The sequence below is a fragment of the Lipotes vexillifer genome, unplaced genomic scaffold (genome assembly GCF_000442215.2).
Source record: "Lipotes vexillifer unplaced genomic scaffold, Lipotes_vexillifer_v1.1 scaffold117, whole genome shotgun sequence".
Taxonomy (NCBI): domain Eukaryota; kingdom Metazoa; phylum Chordata; class Mammalia; order Artiodactyla; family Lipotidae; genus Lipotes; species Lipotes vexillifer.
Genome location: NW_006785593.1, coordinates 1590169 through 1611752, shown reverse-complemented (window position 1 = coordinate 1611752; position 21584 = coordinate 1590169). Strand labels below are relative to the sequence as shown.

The following is a 21584-nucleotide window of genomic DNA, read 5'->3' as shown; positions in this document are numbered from 1 at the left end:
TCAGCAGGACTGGAGTAAACCCCAAGAAAATGCATTTGTAAGTTCCTAGGTGACACTGATGCTACTAGTTTCCAGGTCACATTGTGAGAAACACTTCTCTGGAGAAGAGATTGTATAAGGATGAGAGTAGAAAAAAGAACTCAAAAAGACACTATTTTGGAGAAATCCAGGAATAGGGGAAAAATAAAATGAGGCTTTGAACTAAGGTAGTGAATGGAGTGGATGATGAAAGGAGGTAGTACATTGAACTAAGCAGATATCTAGAAGGAAAAATTGACTGGCTTGGTATTTGAATACCAGAGTGAGGGAACACCCTATTGACCTCCAGAAATCTCAATTGACTGTTTATTGGAAATGCCAAAAGAGATAAATGCTGGGAGAAGAAATTGGATGGAGGCAGTTGCCCAGAGTAATGGCAGAGGAGGAGTAGAGATGAGGTCTGATTTGACCATATTAAATCTGAGATAAAAAGTACCCATCAATGTGTTAAAGTTGGCAAAAAGGAGCTGAGTCTGAGTCAGGATTTAGCAAAAGGTTCCCTTTATCACCTCAGCCATATGGAAGGGAATAGACAAGGAAAAAAGCAGCACAAAAAAATCATAATGGAAAGTGCTTCAAAGAGGGCACTCCATGGAAAAGGCAGAACCTTAAATCTCTTTGGTACTTTCTTCAGAAAACCCTATTCCATGCAACACTGACACAGTTATGTTTTTGATACATATTAGATTTCCTGTCTAGGTTTGAGTTTGAAAAGGATACTTTGAACTTAGAAATATATAACAAAAATCTTTGGAATTTTACTTTTTTGCTAAATCCAGTGGCATTAACGCTCTTATCTGTAAGTCAGACAAGGATATTCTTTTTTCCATCAGGGAATATCCACCTCACCTCAAAAATTCTTCTTGCAATTTTATTCATTTCTTCTACAAATATTGAATAAGTATGTTTTCTGCCAAGTCACTATATGGCATGCCAAGATGTCCTCCACATTTTTTTCCACACCTCCACTTACTCAAGAGAGCATAATAGTTAAAAATCATTGCCTCTGAAGTTAGCCTGTTTAGCTTTGAACACTTAGTAGTTAATGTAACCTTTGTCAAGTCATTTAAACTCTTGAAGACTCAGTTTCATCATCTTAAAAATGGTGAAAATAATCAGCTAAAAGAGCTGGGATGCTTTTTAATGAGGCAATAGAACTCTCAGCATGGCATCTGGTACAGTAAGTGCTTAATAAATGTTAATTATTATGTTACCCAGCCAAGGTCTTAGGGCAGACTTATCCAGTGTGCGTTCAAAAACAAATACAATTCCAGCAACATGAAATACTCAGACTTACTGTCACTTTATAAAATTTCCCTTTACAACACCTATATGTTGTAAATTCAGCACCTTATTTCTCTGAATTCTTCCTCATGTTATTCTTCAGATTGACATTCTGAAAGATCCTTGAAGTCAGAGAGGATGTCATAGCGTCTGGATTCCATACACCAGATTCAGTGTGGTGCCTTGTGCTTATTTTGCGTGCAACATGCATTTGTTGACTAAATTGTCTTTGTCATTCTCATGCCCTACTAGACTGTGAACTCTTTGAAAGCTGTGACCTTGACTTATTCATCATCATGCTCTCTGTGTCCAGCACAGTGCCTCAGTCATAAAAGATGCTCAGTCATTCTCATTTGAAGGAATTAATTGTGTAGCTCAGGGAAAATTCAGATTTGGGCTGGACTATGCTTGCAGTAAGAGTGTAGATATTTTCCTTTATTAAAAAATTTTAAAGAATGACTAAATAGGGCTCTTTCTGGCTTCCGTAAGAAAGACGATTTGTTGGTTGTGTGTGTTTCTTGCTTCTTCTCTGCCTCCCCGGAAATTTACTCTGTAAAGTTGCCAAGGAAACACTTAACAGCTTAAGCCTGGCAGAGGAGGAAGATGCCTCATTAATAAACTCAGCTTCATTATTTGGATGCTTACCTCAAGGAGCTGGTGTTCTGGGATGAAAGATTGTTTCCATTAAGCCTTATGTAAAAAACTGAATGATTTTTTAAAAGAAATTTTGTTTTCTGTTACTCATTGCCAGTGCTATGTACCTACACACTATGAAATGTTACATAAAAATAAACATTATTGATTTTTAGTTTAATGTATTTGAACTGTTTATTAACGCTCAGCACATATGTTATATAAAGTTATCAAGCATTGATTGATTTATTGTGCAATAATTAGTGTATGAGGTCTTTAATTTGAAGTATTGACAGTATTTCACCAGAAGATAAACTTAATATATTGTTTATTATCTATTAAATCATCTTGTGTGTTTTCCTTCTTATGAACTAGAAACTCTGGGATATATAGAAATGTATTGCCTCAAGATAATATAGAGTTGAGTGTCTTTTTTAAGGAGGATATCTCATTAGTGATGTATAATGGAAAAAAATGTACACTGTGCTTGGGGTTATAACACCCAGGATTTCAAAGCTTCTTTGGAGCATTTACCGGCTGTGTGATCTTGGGCAAGTCATTCATTAACTTGTTCATTCAGGCATTCGAAAAAGATTTGGTGTACAGACACTATTACCTTGAGCCATGCTTTCAAAGTGATACATTTATACAACAATTAGAAATACTTCATCATTTGTATACTCTGAGACTTGGCTTTTTTAGGTATAAAATTATATTACCTGCTTCACTCATTCAGTCAGTCATTCATCCATTCAAAAAGTACTTGTTGAGCTCCATGTGTGGCAAACTGCTCTAGAGGCTGATCAGTGGTGCTCATCCCTTGCTGAACTCCTGACAACGTTGTTCTTTTACCTTTACTCCTTTGGGCTTGGAGTGGTTATTATGATTTTCCGTCAGTCTCCATGCTTCACATTCTGCTGGATCCATTAAACCCTCCATACCTCTATAAAATATCCTCTGATTAAATGCTCTTTTACATTGTTTTCGAGTTTGCCTTTTGTTCCCGGGTAGAACCTTCACTGATTTAGACTGTTAGTTATATTTGGCTTGTTTTTCGCACAGCAATGGAGCCAGTGTGGCTGGGTGGCATGAGAAAGAAGGATATGGCAAAAGACAAGATCAGTGAAGTGGGCAAAGCCAGATCATCACAGGGCTTGCATGACATAGTAATAAGTTTGTATTTTGTTCTAAGATTAGTGGGAAACCATGGAGGGGTTTGGATCATGGGAGTAATCTGATTTAATGTGCTTTTAAATAGATAGCTCTGACTGCAGTGTGGAGAATATATCAGGAATGAGGATACAAGAACAGATGCAGGGACAACAGTTAGGAAGATCATTCTTTAGCCCAAGGGAGAATATTGTTGATTTGGTCCAAGGGATCAGGTTGGTAGTAATGCAGGTTGTAAGAAATAGTCTAATTCAAGCCATATTTTAAAGATAAGAATTGGCAGGATTTGCTGATGGATTTGGACCTAAGAAACTGGGTACGTGGTGATGTCAAGATGGACAGTACTGGGACAGAAACCTAACTTGGGGGAGGTTTTGAGGTGAAAATCAAGTTTGATTTTGCATTAAGTTTTAGATAACTGTAATACACCCAAGTGGAGGTTGTAGGCAGTGTAAATCTCTGAGGATAAAAGGAATCCAGAATTCATTAGCATACATGGTACTTGGGAGCCATGGTACTAAATAAAATTACACAGAAGGTGAAACTCAATGGATACTAAAACAAAAAAAAGTATTTCAAGAAGGATGGAGTGGTTAACTGTGTCAAATGTGGCTTAGAGACAAGAAAAATGATGATGAACATTGACAGTTGATTCAGCTAATTAGATGTCATTGGCAGCCTTGATAAGAGGGGTAGCAGTGATGTAGCGGGGACAAAAGCCTGCATTGAAAGAGAATGGAACATGAGGGATATTTGGGGGGAGTTTTCCCATAAAACGGATGAGAGAAATGCTTAATTTTGATATTTTGAATATATGAATTTTGTAAACTTCTCTACAAACATAAAATATCTCATCATATTTTTAAAGACCTTGAAACAAATTTTAAATATAATAATTCAGTAAATATGGTTGATGTTTTCCTATTTTATATTATTTCACTATACTAATATATTTTTGATAGATTGTTTAGTGCATGAAAGTGTACTCTATATTGAAATATAATCACTTTCCTCTAAAGATATTCTAAAATAATTGCAAATTACAAATATGCATAAATCAAATTTCAAAATACTCATAGCTGGTAACAATATTGTAATGCTTTAAGTATTTTCATATTATATAAAGTGATTCTTTAGAAGAGTAGTACTTGAAAACTTGATATTAACTTTAAATGTAACTATTAGGTTTTAAGATATTCTGGGTCTGATGACATGTGCAATGTTAGATTCAACTGACTGTTTAGAATTTTCTATTCTTCATTTTTAACGTATTTGATACCCAATCTACTTTAACATCTTTTCCTTGACCGTAACTGGCTGATCGTACTCTTCAGGGATAAAAATAAGGATCCAGCAATAGCCCTGAGTGAATCCTCAACTTCTAATATCCTCCTTTTTCCTACCTCCACACAGAGGAAGCAAGATTTACAACATCTGAACTTAATGATCTGCAGGGCAAACCACATGATTAATCCCTATAGCTCCAACATTCAAATTGTCAAGGGAAAAATATGTCAACTTTTAGAGCAAGGGAAAAAGGTGCAGATGGGCAACCAACAGCATCAGTGCAGCACAAAGTGGAGTTTATTTTAAACCTGGGTGGAGGTGATACCCATGCTCCAGGCTGCCCTCAAATCTCACTCTGCTTAGAGCTCTGACACTGACTGCTCCACTGCATCTGTGGCTTGCCCTTCCCAAGCCTTAAGACTTCTGATTCATGGGTCAGCCTTGAATTACCAGGTTTCTATCTCAGAAGCAGGGTTTTCCCATATTAAAAGAGACTGACTCTATACAGCTTGTGTCAAGGACTGCTAATAACCTTGCTCAGGTATTTGACACCTTGGAGAGGGAAGTGAAACTTTCATTACCTGAATTTTCTTTTTAAGAAGTGAATTGGATTCCATAATTAATAGATCCTAGTTTATTTGGTTCTGTGTAGATAACAGCAGCCTGTATAAAGGAGGCTATATAATGCTGATATTAAGCAGCAAGCTGTCCCTGAGCAGGGACAGGTGTCAGGTTGGCTTGCCACACTTCTGTAGATTTGACTGGGAAGGAGACAGTGATTCCAAATGGATTAAAAGAGTGTATTACATATACAGCATAAACAAAGTCTCCGTGGTGTCAGCTTTCCACACCCCTAGAAGGGCCAGGACTAGGGTGAGACAAGTAAGGTACTTAGGGCACAAAGTTTAAGGAGTCATTCACTCTCAGGATTGTACAAGTGTCAGCTTGTTTTTGCAGATGTCTAAGAATGAGGTGCCTAGGGTATAACATTTAAGGAGGCCCTCACTGTCAGGATCCTGCAGGGGCAGGATCAGCACCTGTATGACCCTCAAAATGAGTGCATCCTTAAATTTTGCACCTTAGTCATATCAGTAGCCTAAATCCAATCCTGTACATGGTCGCTAGGCCCACAGGACAACACTAAATTGGATGAGCCAGATGACAGACAACAAGAGTGACAGGCTGCTCTGTTGGGGAGGAGCCCACTCCATATTGCACCTTAGCAGTTTTATAGCCTGCAGATGGATCTGGGGATGGGGGAGATGAGTGCAGTGGAAAGTTCCATGCCTCACTGGTGCCAGGGAGGAGAATGAGAAACAGCCATGTGTAAGGTCTTCATGACTTGCTTTCCTGGAGGTCCACAGGATATTCCACCAAGACATGGGCCAACCTAAGGTTAGCCTTGCCTACATGGCCCATGTGGATATGTGCAAGGTCACCATGATGCCAGGATAAAGCTGTTCTCCTACAACTGGTATTAAAAACATAGGTTTGGAGTCAAACAAATATATTTTGTAACCCCACTTCTTAATAGCTGTGTGATATTGGGTAAATTATATAAAACTTTTAGCCTAAGTGAGAAAAGAAATAACTACTTTATAAGGCTCTTATAACTACCCTATAAAACTGTTTATAATGTATATAAAGCATTTAAAGAGTGCCTGCATGGAGTAAATGTTCAGTAAGTAGTTATTATTTTATTAGCTATTAAATCTAAATGAATATGGTGTACAACATAGTTTTTAAAAATTCCATAACGTAGTAAAAAATCAAAGTTTGTTTTGAATGTTTTAATCAAACAAATAACATTATTACAGTAGTAAGTTTAAAAACTATCTAGGAAATCAATGTTTTTACTTTTTAGTGTCTCCCTTTTTGTTATCTATATAAAAATACATGTAAATAACAAGATAGACAAATTTGTCAAAGATTTAAGTTATATTTTGTAAATAAGATATTCAGCAACCATCAGAAAGATTGACTCACTTTCAGCTATTTTCAGTTTCTCAAGGGATTTATTTCACCTATTAATTTTACAACATAAATGCATTCATGCACTTATGCTTGTTATTCACACCTGAAATTTTTTTTGCATCAAGTGATAGATAAGCCATGTTTAATTTGGGCATCTATCCAAGTAGGACACTCTCTCTCAACTTACACTCAAAATAGAAAATAAGATTAAAAAAAGTTTTTTTAATTAAAAGAATAAACAGAATAAAAGAATATATCTGTATTCTCTTTAGAGCCATGAGTTCATAATTTGCTTTAATTCAACATGTTAAAAAACAGAAATACCAATGCCTTTTCCATTCATCTTCAAAATTCTATTGTTGCTTTATTTTTTTTCAAGACCATGACTATCATGAAAAGTTTAAAATTTTACATATCTGAGCATTGGCCCAACTTTTCTACGATGGCAAGAAATCATGGTAGAACTTTTAATTAACAAGATGACAAAATGCCTCAACTAAATTGCTAAAATATTTTTTCTCTGAATTAATTTCCCTATTATCTCTCTGATAATGTCATCAGAAATTCTATTGTTAATATAATTTATGTGCCTTTCTATGAATAATGAAGGTATTAACTCAAAATGTACTTAACACCTTTTTTTTGTTCTTTGCATTTAAAGTGTGCTTGGAAGAAACCTTTCATGTGAATAGAACTTTGTTTTTTGTCATGGTCATAACAGGAGTATTATCAAAAAGTGCAAAGGGCTGTGTGTTTTATTTTCTGTTAATCTAATACTTTAGCCATTTTATTTCACTCCATGAAATTCAAAAATAATTTTTAGATTATATTTTAATCTTTGGATTCAAAAGGAATGCTAATTTTGTTTGCCAATTTATAAATATGTTTCATGCTTAATTTTATTGTATACTGACATGATTTACTTAGATAACAATAGAAATGTTAAAGATCACGTAAGATCAAATAATTTAGATGATTTGATTGTTTATGGTATGCGTGTTGTTGGAATAAAGAATTTCAATAGGATGGAGAGGGAGGGCCTTTTCAAAATAGACAATATTGCAGACATATTAATTAGGATCTTTTAGTATTTGGGAGCCAGAAACTTATCTTAAAGTTGCAGGCAGGGAGAACATCCAGTTTCAAACATTGCTCAAATGATATTATCAAGGACTTAAGACACTCCCATTATATCTTATAGAATCCATATTACCTCAATTCTCTGGCAGGCCCCTACAACATTTGAAGCAATTTTTATAAGCCTCTTTTAGAGCTAGAATGGAGAGGGAAGAAGTTCCTCAAAGGGATGCTGGGTAGGAAAAAATATTATATACAATATATGCATTACGAAGAAGACAGTAAGTTTCTTGGCAAGCATTCTTGTGGTTGCCTTATCATTCATGGCCCTTAATAAAATATGCATGCAGAAATTCATCACTCATCAAGTTCCTGTTCAAAGTCAGCTCCTTCAGATGGAAACTTTCACCACACCATCCCTTTCACCACACCATCCCTTCCTTCTTCCCTGCCCTGCCTTTAATGTTTCCTTCACATGCTCATTTGAGTTCCATATTTATTGTTAAGATTCCCCATTTTTGAGATACCAGTGAAATGATGTAATTTGAGTCCCAAGTGAATTAGTAGCATGTCTTCTTAATGATATCCAGGTGTTGGCTGTTTCTCTGATCATAGATATTTAAATTTCTTTTCCTTCTATCTTTACTCAGTTGTCTTTCTTTCATCTTTGATTTCTTACTGCAACACGTTTTCCCAGGTTCCTCAAACCTATCCATTCAACTAGATGCAAACAAATAAGTGACCAGGGTCACAAGAAAGAAACTTTTTAGCAAAAACTGTAACTTATCAATTTAGCCCCAAACTCCTATTCATCTACCTATGAGCAGACAGGTTTTTTTGTTGTTGTTTTGTTTTTTCATTTGGGAGGAGTGGGGGGATGGTTTAAAAATTAAAACAGTTGCAAACATTAAAGTCCTGAGAGATTTTACTTAAAAACCTAAAATTCTAGCTTCTTTTGAAAAAGCCATATGATTAGTAACCCTGGGACCAAAGCCGTACAACTGATAAGGCTGAGCTCTAGTTCCTAAAACAGCGCACTTGCTCTCGAGTTTGTCACAGCATCATCCATTTCTTCATTTGTGATACCTTTGTCAATTGTAATCATTTCTCAGGCATGATCTACTGTGGTTACCGATTTAAGATTAGAAATCAATCCTTATAAAAGAATAGCTAATCTGTCCATATCTGTTAATATTTTCATCTTCTATGTATAGTAATAGAGTGAACTGTAGATAATTAGATTTTTTTGTAGTTTAAGCATTTTCCATGGGTTCAGTATTTGCAAATAATATGTTAAATTGCAGTTTCATTAAATTTTCTTTTTTCTGTTCTGCCCTCACTTCAGCTTCTTAGAGAATGAAACATCTGCTTTCCCACCTAGAGCCATTTTCTTTACATATTTCAAGAATAATTAGTCTGTTTGTATTTTTTTCTATTTACAGATTATACAGAGTTGGAGAAAATATCTAGATTTTTAGGTACGACAATTGGTATAGCATTACAGTGTGTAAGATTGTCTCAAAACAAAACAAAAATATAGCTGAGTGCCCTAACTTTGTAGCTAAAGAAAATATTACACTGTGGGACTGGGAAATTCTCCATGCTGTTGAGTAGCATTTTACAATCAACACCTCTCCCCTTTTCAGGATATCGAATCCCTAACAGGAGGGCTGACTGGTTCTAAGGGGGCTGATCCACCGGTAAGTTAGATTCTTCCTTAAATTTAACTATTGACGAAATGAATTATGTACATACCAGATCATCAGAGTTACTTGTATACAATTTGTCACACAGGTAACTTTTTGAAATAGTTTCTTTCAAAACTTTATAGCTATTGCAGTAACTAATACAAAAATGTGAACTTGCTGTGAGGTGTCATTTAGTGTTTTAAAAAGTTTTAATACTCATAAAATTCATCTCCATACGTTGATTCTAAAAATAAGAATAAAAGCTTCATTAGTATGTTAAACACCTTATGTCCTACTAACGGGCTACAAAAAAAGTTAAAACTTTTTGGAACTTGAGAGTTTACCATTGTAAATAAGTGTATGATTTCAGTTGCAATATACTTTCTAGTTACTGAGAAAAAATTACTTTATCAGCCCATTTTTTTCACAGTGTTGATTCTTGATATTGCTGTTTCTTTCCTGCTTTACCCAGGAAGCTTCTAGAAAATTGGAGAAAGTGCTTGAAAGTTTTAAAAGATTATCATTTTTAGGCAATAACAAGAGATTGATAGTCTAGTATTGGAACATTGTAGTCCTTTCTGTGATGTCTGATTTCAGAAAACATTGAGTAAAAGAACATTCCTGTGATTTCATGCTTGAGGCACAAACATGAGTTCATGGTGTATATCTAAAGTAATAAAATTCAATTTATTTCAACAAACAGCCAATGCATAAATTTGTATCACTGCTTGCTTTTCACTTAGCACTGTAAGGTTTAATGTGGAACACACAGAATCCTGTGTTGTCAATTTTTAGCTATACTTCATCTAGGCATCTAGCTGAAGTATATAACTCTACTTTAAGACACCACTGAAGTGTTAAAAAGATAACTTTCAATTGTAGCTCTTTCTCTCCTGTCTCACTCTCATGTGTCTCATGATGTTGTCTAATCTTCATAATGCTCCTAAAGTAGGCTAAACAACATATTTTAGTCCTTTCCCTTCCTTTTATTTTCATTGTCTAAATTTATGCAGGAAAAAAAATGTACTGTCTTCAGATAGCTGCTTATATTTAGTCCCTGAACCTATTATACTGCAGCATAAGACAAGATGAAATGTAAGTCAGTGTAGTAGTGTAGGTGACTGCTTATGTGATGTAATTTCATCCTGATGCTTTGTGTTATGTTTGTGCATAGCATTCAACTTTTATTAGAAGAATAAATTCATTTCCTTTAAAATACCTCCCTCACTGTTCACTGATTCCTGAAAGAATTCTGCAGTTAGAGATAAGTTGGTTTTAAGAGGATTTCTCCCTTGTTCAAAACTAAACTAAACTAAACACCTCTCTTCTGCATGTGACCATAAAACTCTTACCTGCTATTTATATGTTAAAATAAATTAGTTTATCATATCCTTTCAAGAAAGCAAGTTTCTAAACATGGAAGATTGAGTCAGCATAAATCCTAGTTACTGAAAGAAGCCCCTTACAGGGGAAAAAGGTCACAGAAAGGAAAGATGGTGACCTAAAGGCGAACTTAATCAACTTAATTCCCCAAAGCTAAAAGTGAACTGTATATTTGTCTGTATTTTTATACTACATGTATGTATGTCTTTTTTTCTTTGGACATAATTTATAATATTATGAAGATATAGGTTCTCTCTTGGCCATCCCTTACCATGATGATGGGTATTTTATACTGCTACGTACATTTTCTGAAATTCAATGATAGTGCTTACTTTATAACTTTTTGTAGAGTGGAAAACATCACACAAATGTCAGAGTACATAAGAGCTTAGACAATCTAGGGTGTTAACAGTATACATACATTTAGTGTTTCCCACTGTTAAAGAGATATTGAGAGGATATTACCAAGAGCTAGGTAATAAAATCACTTTTTAATCCTTTATAAAGCTTATATAAAGTAGTCTAAGTATGAAGGTAAAATGGTAATAGTGTCTAGAGTTGCTTCAGTCATTTAAGAATAAGGCTTTGAATTAAGCTATTGTTTTTGCCCCCGTTAGAAAACTGAAAGTCAGATTAAATTATACATAACCTAAGTCCATTTGAAGTTTCATATTACTTTTTCTTTCTTTAAAAAAAGGCCTTTCTAATAGATTGTCTGAATACCGTTATCCATTATCCATTTCTAAAGTTGTGTCTTTTTTATAAATGTTGACAGTGTATTACTAAACCCATTCTATGATGAAATTTTCATTGGTAAGAAATTCAAGTTCCTATAATTTTTTTCTCATTGAACAGAATATATAAAGTGTTGAATGAATGGTCTCTCACAAGGATATGTAGCTGTGGAGTAATTTCTTTAACAGTATAATAGAAATATCGGATATATCTTTAAATATAAATGGTATATTTAAAAATTGAAAAATTTTCTGTGGGTAGATATAAATATTATTTCTGAAGCATTAGAAAAAAGTGAATTTTGCATTTGTTCAAATAGTAAGCATGTATGAAAAGTTGTGTCAAATTTGCAAATGTCATTATAAATAAATTTGCATATCCAGTAAGAATAAATTTGAGTAACTCCAGGAATATAGTTTGCATTGATATTTTTAACAATATGTTAAATAGGTTTTTTGAAAATTCAAGAAGTCTCAGTTTTAATGCTAATAATGAAAGAGAATCACTCATTCATTATTTTCAGGGGCAATTCAAGAAGCTTTATAATGGCTTTCTTCTGAAAAGAATTTCAAAAATTATGTTTTTAAATTTGTAAACTGGAAATCAGTTGCTGCTGCAAATAGAACTTGCAGATTTTTGTAAATCACATAGTTATCTTAGAAAATAAACCCTTCTATCATTAAGAAAAATATGGTGCATTATGTTAACTTAAAATTGTCTTTGAAAATTTGTATCAAAGATATTCTACATTCTGCATATATTTTTCATTCATAAAAATTAGATCACAGATTAACCTCCAGTGTAAAAACATAGCATATATTTACATATAAAAATAAAAAGGAAATAGATAATTAAAATCTAAAGGGTAAAATATCATTATTAAGTGCTTTTTTAATATACCATTTTTCTATAGTGTTTTAAATTTAAAATATTAACATTATTAAAAATGAAGAGCTTGTGAAATGTATAGGTGTCAGGGATATCCCTCATTATCAAGTTGTCAGGTCATCAGGCCGGCCATTAGGAAGGCCAGGGTAAGGTCTAAGTAACTCAGTTTCTGATAGCCAAGGGGATTTTAGATGCTGAGAAACAGGTATAAAGCATGAATAGTTATACTGCTATACCAGATGAACCGGGTATCTGGAGAGCTGTGGATATGCAGGTCCATGTGGTACCAGTAGTGTGACAGGTCACTGTCCTGTTTTGAGCCCATGAGCTGGTGACATAGAGGATTTGGAGTCTCAGCCTGGAGCCAGGATTTGTCCCAGACTGCGAGCTAGATCTAAGTCTGCAGGTGGGTTTTAGTAGCTCAGCTGGCTTGGCCACAAAAGTTAAGTTTCATAATATAGATCCAAGCAGACTAATGTATACAATGAGGGGAGTTTCTCTTTGTCATTTGGTTTAAGAAACTTTCTGATTATTTATAAACTGATATGAACTAGCTACTTACTTTCCTATTATTTCTGATTCTTTTTGAGGGTTAATATGGACAAAATCTAATAAAGAGTAATGTGGGACAAACCCTAGACTATATGAAACAAATTCCTGAACACACTGGTCAAGTGTCGAAGTGTCCTGATAGTTCACAGTTCTATTATCAGTGTTTGAATCAAGTCCACCTCATTGCCTCATCCAGGACTTACAGCAAGAATGCCACTGGGGCTATTCAGTTCCTCCCTTGTTTTTCTTTCTATTTGTTACCCCGGAGTGAGACGCTCTATAAATTTGCTTCCTACACAACTTAGTATTTTAATTGTTCTAAGTTTCCGTTATTCAAATGCTAATGGTTCTCTTTATTTCTAGAGTGTGATGAATAAGTGAGTATGCATCTATTTGGTATCCTTGGGCTTGATATGCACACTGTCCTGAACATTCTCCAGCTCTATTAATTCTTTCCCCACTGAGGAACCAGAATTGTACATTCCATGTTTTTGTACTTTCTGTTCTCATTTTAATGGTCTTCCTGATGGTTCTTAGCAATTTGAGTAAACACTCCACAGAATTTAAAACAAATTCCATTTCCTGAGGGTGCTATTTAGACCAGGTTATATATTTTTCATATTGTAGACAGCATTAAAATTTTAAAGTCTCCAAAACTGATCTTAATTTGATTATTCAAAAAATGCCAATGTTCTACTCACTTGCTTCAAAAGATAAGGGCATAAATTAAGTGAGTCTGAATTTTTATCTAATTTAATTTCTTTCAGCCTGAATGTTATATTGCTATATTACTTTCATTCTCATATTTGTTTAGTCAGAATTCAGTGTATATTTGAGTGTATGCTGTTTGCTAGACATTTGTTTAGGTTTTGGGAATACAGTGGTAAACAATTCACAGTTTCTTATTTCAGAATCTTACAATATAGTGGAGTAGACAGGTTGGTAAAAACTAATTACAATATAATGTAAGCACAGGGTGAAATGAAAATAAGAGGATCACGTAATCCAATTGACGGGAGTAAAAAGGGGCTGGAGGATCAAGGAGGGCAAATAAAAGAAAATAATGTCTAATTGTAGAATGAGTTGAAGTTTGCCAACTGAGAAAGGTGGAACATGGAATTTTAAGTAAGGAAATACTATATGCATAAGTTAAAAATTAGAAAATAACTTAGAGTGGCTAGAGTATGAAATAAGCTGAAGGATGGGAGGTAGTGGTGAGATAGAAGGTAAAAGATTAATCCAGGGCAAGAAGTAAGAAATTTCATGGAAAAAAATTGTACTCTATACTAAAGAACATGAGGACCCATTAAAGTCTTTAAACAGGAGAGTCACTTAATCAGCTCTATCCTTTAGAAACATTTTTCTGACTCTAGTGGAGAGTGATTTAGAGAAACGACTAAGCAGGAAAACCATTGAAAAAGGCTCTTGCGGTCATCCAAAGGAGGGACGACAAAAATGATAATGGTGGTTTTTTTTTTGTCTGTCCTACTACATTATAAAACTAATTGAGGCAATGTCTCAGGGGAAAGTCAACATTTTATTTTGTTTAAAACAATAAATTTTTAGTATGAACCTATCAAGTGACAGTGAGAATGGAGAGGAATAAACTGATTCATGAGCTATTAAGGACTTAGTGAACACACAAGAATAAGTGGTTGTTTGGAGGAAGGAGAATAAAATTTACTGAAGAGTCAAGGATGATTTTGAACTTTCTAATTTGGCAATTGAATGGATAAAGGTACCATACATAGAGACAAGAATCCCATGAGGTAGAGCATTTCTGGAGGCGGGATATTGAGTTCAGTTTTGGACACAGTAAATTGAGGTGACAGAGTTGGGAATATATGAATGATTTTGGAATTTAAAGGTCAGTTATCATTTATAGCCATTAATTTGAACATGTAGAATAGTTAATTGACACTGTTGGAGCTGATGAAATCATTCCAAAAAAATGTATTCTGAATGAGAAGATAAGAGTTCAGAATAAAGCCCTGAGGAAGAAAAGCATTTAATGGTCAGAGGAAAGGGAAAGGGAAAATTAAGAGGAAGAGTGTTCCTCAAAAAAGATAAAACAGGATGGTTACAGGAAAGAATACCAGGAAAGTTTGTAATCATGAATGCCAAGGTCAAGAGAGGGTGGTGAAAAGGGTTATTAGCAGTTTCAGGATGTTGAGAGTTCAACAACAGAGTGCCCCACTGAAATTTAGCAACAAGAGGATAAAGGGTGGTCTAGGTGAGAATAATTTTAATGGAGTAATTCAGGTAGAATCAAGTTTCCAGTGGCCTAAGAAATTAAATGGAAGATAAGAATTGGATTCAGTGGCTAAGGAAACAATTTCTGAGTGTTTAATTATGAAGGAAGTGAAAAGAAATAATAGCTAATATAAGCGATGAGGCTGAGAGACAATTATTTTAAGGAGAGAAAATTTGTGTGTGTTGAAACATACGGAAAGCACATAGAGAGGGAAAAGAATTTACTGAGGAAAGAGAAGTTAATTAATAGGTCATTGGATGAAGCAGAAAAAGATGGACTCCAGAGCATGTTACACAGAAAGAGAAATGTCTCTTCAAATGTGAAATGGAAGTAGAAAAAAGAATGGAAACTGTTGCAAACATTTTTGTAGGTGGGGATCTTAAAAAGTTGCAAGAGTTTCCATTTAATGGTTTCTGTTTTCCCCACAAAGTTAAAAAGACCTAATTAGCTGACAGTAGTGGGGAGATGATGGGTTAAGATATTTCAGGAATATAGAGAAGATGCATCTAGCCATTATGGATTGTGGGAGAATTAGGTAGACCATAGATGGATTAGTGGAAAGTGTTGGGGTACACTTGTAGGCAGTGAATTTGTAGTGGTTATAAATAAACTCAAAGGTGTGTTTTCTTTTCCTCCAACAGTGCTCTGTAGCTCAGGTATGGGCGGCAGGGGGGGCGGGATGCCTACAGTCATTTTGATTTCAGGCTGTGGTTCTGCCAGTCAATTACTGTGGAAGGCCAATGGAGCAAGATAATTGAGAATATTAGCAAGAATGTCATAAAGTCTAAGCTGAATAAGAATTTCAGTGAAGGTAGGAAGGGATTGATGAAGCAGAGTATTCAGGGTCTCAATAAATTTGAAAAACAGGGTGTAGGAAGAGGGATACAGAATTGTGGTGCGAGGGTAAAATGCTTGATTTAAGCATTTTAGGACCAAAACATTCCCAGGTGCTGGTAAGACCAAAGTTGTGGTCATGGAAATGGATGAGGTACAGAGGGAATGAAGCTCATTGGAACTGATGACATCAAGGAACTGAGAGGCCAGTTGGATGGATTATCTATGTGGACCCTGCAGTCTTTTCTACCTATATTTACTCCCTTCATAATCCTAGCCTGTTTTACAGCTTAAGTGCCACCTAGACACTGATAACTGAATAATTTACATCTCTAGACTGGATCACTCCCCTGAACTTCAGACTTGTATATCCAACTAAATATTTGACATGTCTACTTGTATATCCAATATGAATTTAAAGCATAAAAAATTAAAAACTGAGCTTCTGGTCTTCTCTGTCACTCTCCACAAACCTCCTGCAGTTTCCCACCTATCAATTAATGGCAATTTCATGCACTATTTACAAAGTTAAAACCTTAGAGTCATCCTATGAGTTCTGTCTTCATAATTTGTTGGTAATTTAACCAATTTTCAGAAACACCCCTACAAAATTACCACCTTGATCAGAACCACCATCCTTTTCATATGTCCTTTTTCAGTGAACCAAGCAGGATAAATTTCTTAAAATATGAGTCAGATCATGTCACATCAAGGCTTAAATCATCATTGGCTTCCCATCAGAATAAAATCCCCAAAGCCCATGGAGTGGTTTCTAAGACGCTTCATGACTTCTCACCTTACAATTCCTCTAGGAATTCATCTCATACCTTCCTTCCCATAGTTCATTCCAACTTGCTATCCCTTTACCTGGGTATGCTGTTGCTATTATTCCTTCTGCTTACCATACTGTCTCCACAGATAGCCCCTAAACCTACTCTCACTTTCCTTGGGTCTTTGTTCAAATGCTAATTTATCAGAAAGGTCATCCAATATTCTTTTCTCTGCCCCTATGTGTTTATTGTTTGTTTTCTTCTACTATAATATAAACTCCATATAGTCAGAGGCATTGTCTCTTTTATTCACTATTATATTCCAAAGGTCTAGAATAATACTGTCATGTGAGTTCCTCAGTGTATATTTGCTGAATGAATAAGAACAAACACTCTCAAACACATGATTTATATGAGCATATTTGTGTACTTAATGTATTGATAAGAACTCTAACAGAATACCTTATGGAGAAAGGGATTGAGGCTGTTATAATTATTCTGGAATGAGATTACACGAGTGTACTTCAGATTATGGTAGTGGTAGCAAGAATTAAAATAGCAGAGAATAAAAACCTTACAAAGGCAGTATTAATAGAATCTTCCGGTGGGAAAAGAAATAGGACTCAAGGGTAACTACAAATATTGGCCACTTGGAAAAATAACAGCAGTGCAAAAATCATAAGGATATATTTAGATACTGAATATCTTATTTATCTTATTTAATATCATTAAATATAATCCCTTTGAAAGCAGAAATTTCTGCCTGGTTTATAACTACACTCCAACAAACGAATGAAGAATAGGAATTTAATAGGTCTTCAGATGGAACAAATGGAAACCAAGTATTGAAAATTTCAATAAATAAGAAAGTAAAAGATGTGAAGTGGAACTTCCATTGTTGATTCAAAATTTTACTTAGAGCCTCAAATCATAGTACCATTGGTGATAAGCATCTCCGCATTTCATGAAGAAGTGCTAAACATACCCACAGACTTACTAGTTAATAATTACAGTAGTATCAGTCCTGCCACTGTGAATCACCACCTTTAGCCTCTCTAAGTGAAAACCAGAAAGGACTCATTAGCAGAATTTCAGCTGGTAAGAAGTAATGCAGGCTTTTTACTCTCATGAAGAAGAGAAGGGTGTCCTTCTCCTAAGCCAAATGGGAGTGGACCCAAAGGAATGACGCATAGAAGAAGGCAATGTTATCTCTGTGTGTAGATTTTATTCCACAGCTATATCAGCGGGCAATTCCATGGAACATATGTAAGGCAAGGGGAGAAGGAAATTAATGTGTATCCCTTAGAGTTTGAAGATATACACATAACAACTGAATCAAATGTTTGCTTCCTGTGTGCCGGTGTGGATAGGGGATAGGAAAGAAAAGAATCAATAACTTCATTTTAATTATTTAACTTATCAATATTTTTAACTAGTCAACTAGTCAGAATAGGTACTTAAAATATTGAAGTCATGAATATGTAGCCAAAATAATGAAAGGTAGTTCGTATGCAGGAATTTTGTCGTGAGAGAAATGTAATGCTTTGTATATATGATACCAGAAGATTTCTGTGTTAGGTAATTTCCTATTCATTAATGCATTACTGATTAGACCTATTTAAGCATCTGTATTTCAACACAAACTACTTATTTAGAGGGCACATTTGAACATGGTTTCCTATATTCAAACATTTATATCATGTTTAATATGAAAGTGAGTGAAGGGATATGAATTATAGACTAACATCCAAAAGTTGGGTTAGAATAACACTGAATGTGGAAGCATTTTTTTGAGATCTCTCAGCATATTGTTTCACTGGTGATTAATGTGTTAAGAAACATTTTAGAAATGATTTTTTCCAGGATAGAAGTTATTTGGGAAGCTGAGAGTAATAAAACAACTTCTTGTTAGAAATAAGGGTCTTAGTTGTTACTTACTATTAATTTCTAATCAGTCTATAAGAATAAAGGTACTTGAAATTTTTTTGAGGGAAAAGCAATATATTAATGAAAAAGGACATAATAAGTAAAATAAATTAGGAACGCATTATTGCAAAGATATATTATTTTTGTTAATAATAAAACAATAAACTATATATTAATATATACTCAGTTTTCTGATCATATAAAGTTTAATATGAATCATTTAAATTTACCTATCTTTGTTCCTCACAATCCCTATTACATTTCTGTCCAAAATAGTAATATAATTTCAATTACAGACATTGTAAATACTGGTATTTTATTCTTTTCCTATCTTTTCTATTTCTGTTTATTTTTATTGTACATAAATTTGTACATATGTGTGTGTATTTATATATAGCATATATAAGCACATTTAAGTATATATATAAATATATGTAATATATATAAACATACATATTTATATATATTTCTTTTTTTAAATTTTAATATGTATTTTCTCCTACAAAAAATGGGATTTTTTTTAGTTTCTTGACTAAACAAGAGGCTGGTTTCTAATTAGACTGCTCTTATCCAACATAATAAAGTGGGACTATTTTTATTCTTGATCAAAGATGCTTATAATTTTGGATATTTATTTGAAAGACGGATGAATACAGCTTTATACATGTAATTGCTCATTAAAATGTGAAAAATATAAAGTAAGAATAAAAGTTTATTTAGGAAACGTTTGTAATGCTATTGTGTATGCAGCACTGTTCTGGGACTTCAGAAAAAATGAAAGATATCAATTCAGTGCTATAGATTTTTGCACTTTAACTGGTTAGCAATTGTTTCTTTTTAAAACATGATTGATAAGTGTAAAACAATGGTACATAGATAAATACTTTTATGTTATATGGAAATAATCACAGTAAGTGTGTTTAGGGGGGATTTTATTTTTATTTTTTTGGAAGACTTGTTTTGAGAGGTGAATGTTGAACCAGATGTTGAAGACCTAATTTGCATTAAGCTAAAATCTTTATTTTGGATGGAAGGAATTAAGGGTCTTTCTCTTGTATCCAAAAGTAGTTCAACTCTATGGACTTTAGCAACTCATAAAACTGGCTACTGCAACTTATTTATAGTACATCAGTTTAAATTTAATTGCTGAAGTTTAGAGTATAAAATTAAACCTGGTCTTGGGGTACTTTTTTAAAAGTATATGTGAGTTATTTTTTTCTAGGAAGCCCCAGACACCCTCCAGGGGCCTCTGCAGCTTAATGGCTAAACACCTGTTCAGCCTCAATGTGATTAGACTATGGGCCAATTCTTATTTGGCCATTCCAGAAAAGAGTCATGATTGCACCCAGCTGGCCCTCTAAGAAGGAGGGTCTGATGAGCCTTTCCTGCATAGCCTGAGGCAGTAGAATTTGCACAGATTTAGGGCTGCTGCTGTTGCTTTTCCAGGGATCCCAGTGACGTGATGCACTACCTCCTTTGGCAAAATGAGAAAGGAGCTAGTTTTCTGATGATTTGCCCCATTCTACCACTGGTATTCATCAAAGGTTGGCTGGAGAAACTGCAAACTTCTGTGGCTCCCCTATTTCCTCATTAGGCTTCCAGAGGAGGCAGCATTAAGGCTTACTTGTCCTCTAGCCCTGCCTAGGAACTTGTGTTGCCATGTGAAGGAACTTACCTGGAAGGAAAACAACTCTAACTACCTTTCAGTAACTACATTGTCTTTTTCAAATGCACACTCAGGGAAACATGAATCAGCAAAATGTGAATGCTGAAATTACATGCATATTCTCTTTTCACTTAACATTAATTATAACCACTACAGGCACTTTAAAAAGGAATCTGATTATATATTCATAACAAAGTTATCATTATGCAAAATTATTATTTTCAATTGAAATCTGTGTTGTTTCAAGAATACCACATAATAGGAATATGCCTTATGATAGGCTATTAAATTATTTTTCAAAAGATATTTGAAGATAGGCTATTAAATTATTTTTCAAAAGATATTTGAATATACTTATTTATAAGTATAGGCTATTAAATTATTTTTCGAAAGATTATTCAAAAGATATTTGAATTCAAATATCTTTTGAAAAATAATTTAATAGCCTATACTTATAAATATACTTATAAAATTATAAGTGTTATAGGAAATATACTTATAAAATTATAAGTGTTATAGGAAAAGTAGAAGAGTTATAATATTAAAAATTTAATATTTGGCTAAAAATGTTCCTCAAAGTCCCTGGAAAGTTACAAAATCATCTTTTGGCTATATAACAAATTCTCCAGATATCTTATATTTTACTAATAGGAACAATTTATATTTTTATTGGAGTATGGTGGAAAGGTTTGTGATAATGCTAGTTATTTTTTCTATTTTTCCTTTTCTTCATCATAGATTAAAATGAGTAGTCCACATGAGTGACTATTTTTCTTCTATGGACAAGGTTTTTGAAAAAAAAATTAAAAATCTTGGTATTCATATCCAGAAACACTGGGTTTCATTTAATTTACATTACCATTCTGTAAAAGGCCAGGAAATTCACTAAAATTTGACATTACAACCAACATCATTATTTTAACTTTTAAATAAATGTATATAAGTAATTGTATTAAATATAAGTGGAAGTAATTACATTAAATATAAGTAGAAAAAATAGTCAATGTGAAATAAAGACTGTCTGAATGAATTTTTTTAAACTATGTATAGTTTATAAAAGAAATCTAAAATATGGTAATAAAGGTTGAAACTAAAATGACATAAAAGATATACCATATAATACTAGGTAACAAAATAAAGCAGATGCAGCTATATTAATATCAGAAAGTATAGTCTTTCATAAAAAAACAGTAAATATAAAAAGAGAGATACTTAAATATAAAAAATGGTATACCGGGGGCTTCCCTGGTGGCGCAGTGGTTGAGAGTCTGCCTGCCGATTCAGGGGACACGGGTTCGTGCCCCGGTCCGGGAAGATCCCACATGCTGTGGAGCGGCTGGGCTCGTGAGCCATGGCCGCTGACCCTGTGCGTCCGGAGCCTGTGCTCCACAACTGGAGAGGCCACAGCAGTGAGAGGCCCGCAT

At 34.1% G+C, this 21584-nt stretch overlaps 1 protein-coding gene across 5 annotated transcripts in view; it reads left to right on the top strand.

The window, feature by feature from the left end:
* PPFIA2 (PPFI scaffold protein A2) overlaps positions 1-21584 on the top strand; it is a 474850-nt gene that overhangs the window by 76310 nt on the left and 376956 nt on the right. For 4 of the 5 annotated variants that reach the window (XM_007457669.1, XM_007457665.1, XM_007457664.1 and 1 more), the window contains one exon: positions 9111-9164. The exons of the other annotated variant lie outside the window; for it this stretch is intronic. In XM_007457669.1, coding sequence (XP_007457731.1) covers positions 9111-9164 — 54 coding nt within the window. The remainder of the gene's footprint in view (positions 1-9110; positions 9165-21584) is intronic. 5 annotated transcript variants of the gene reach the window in all.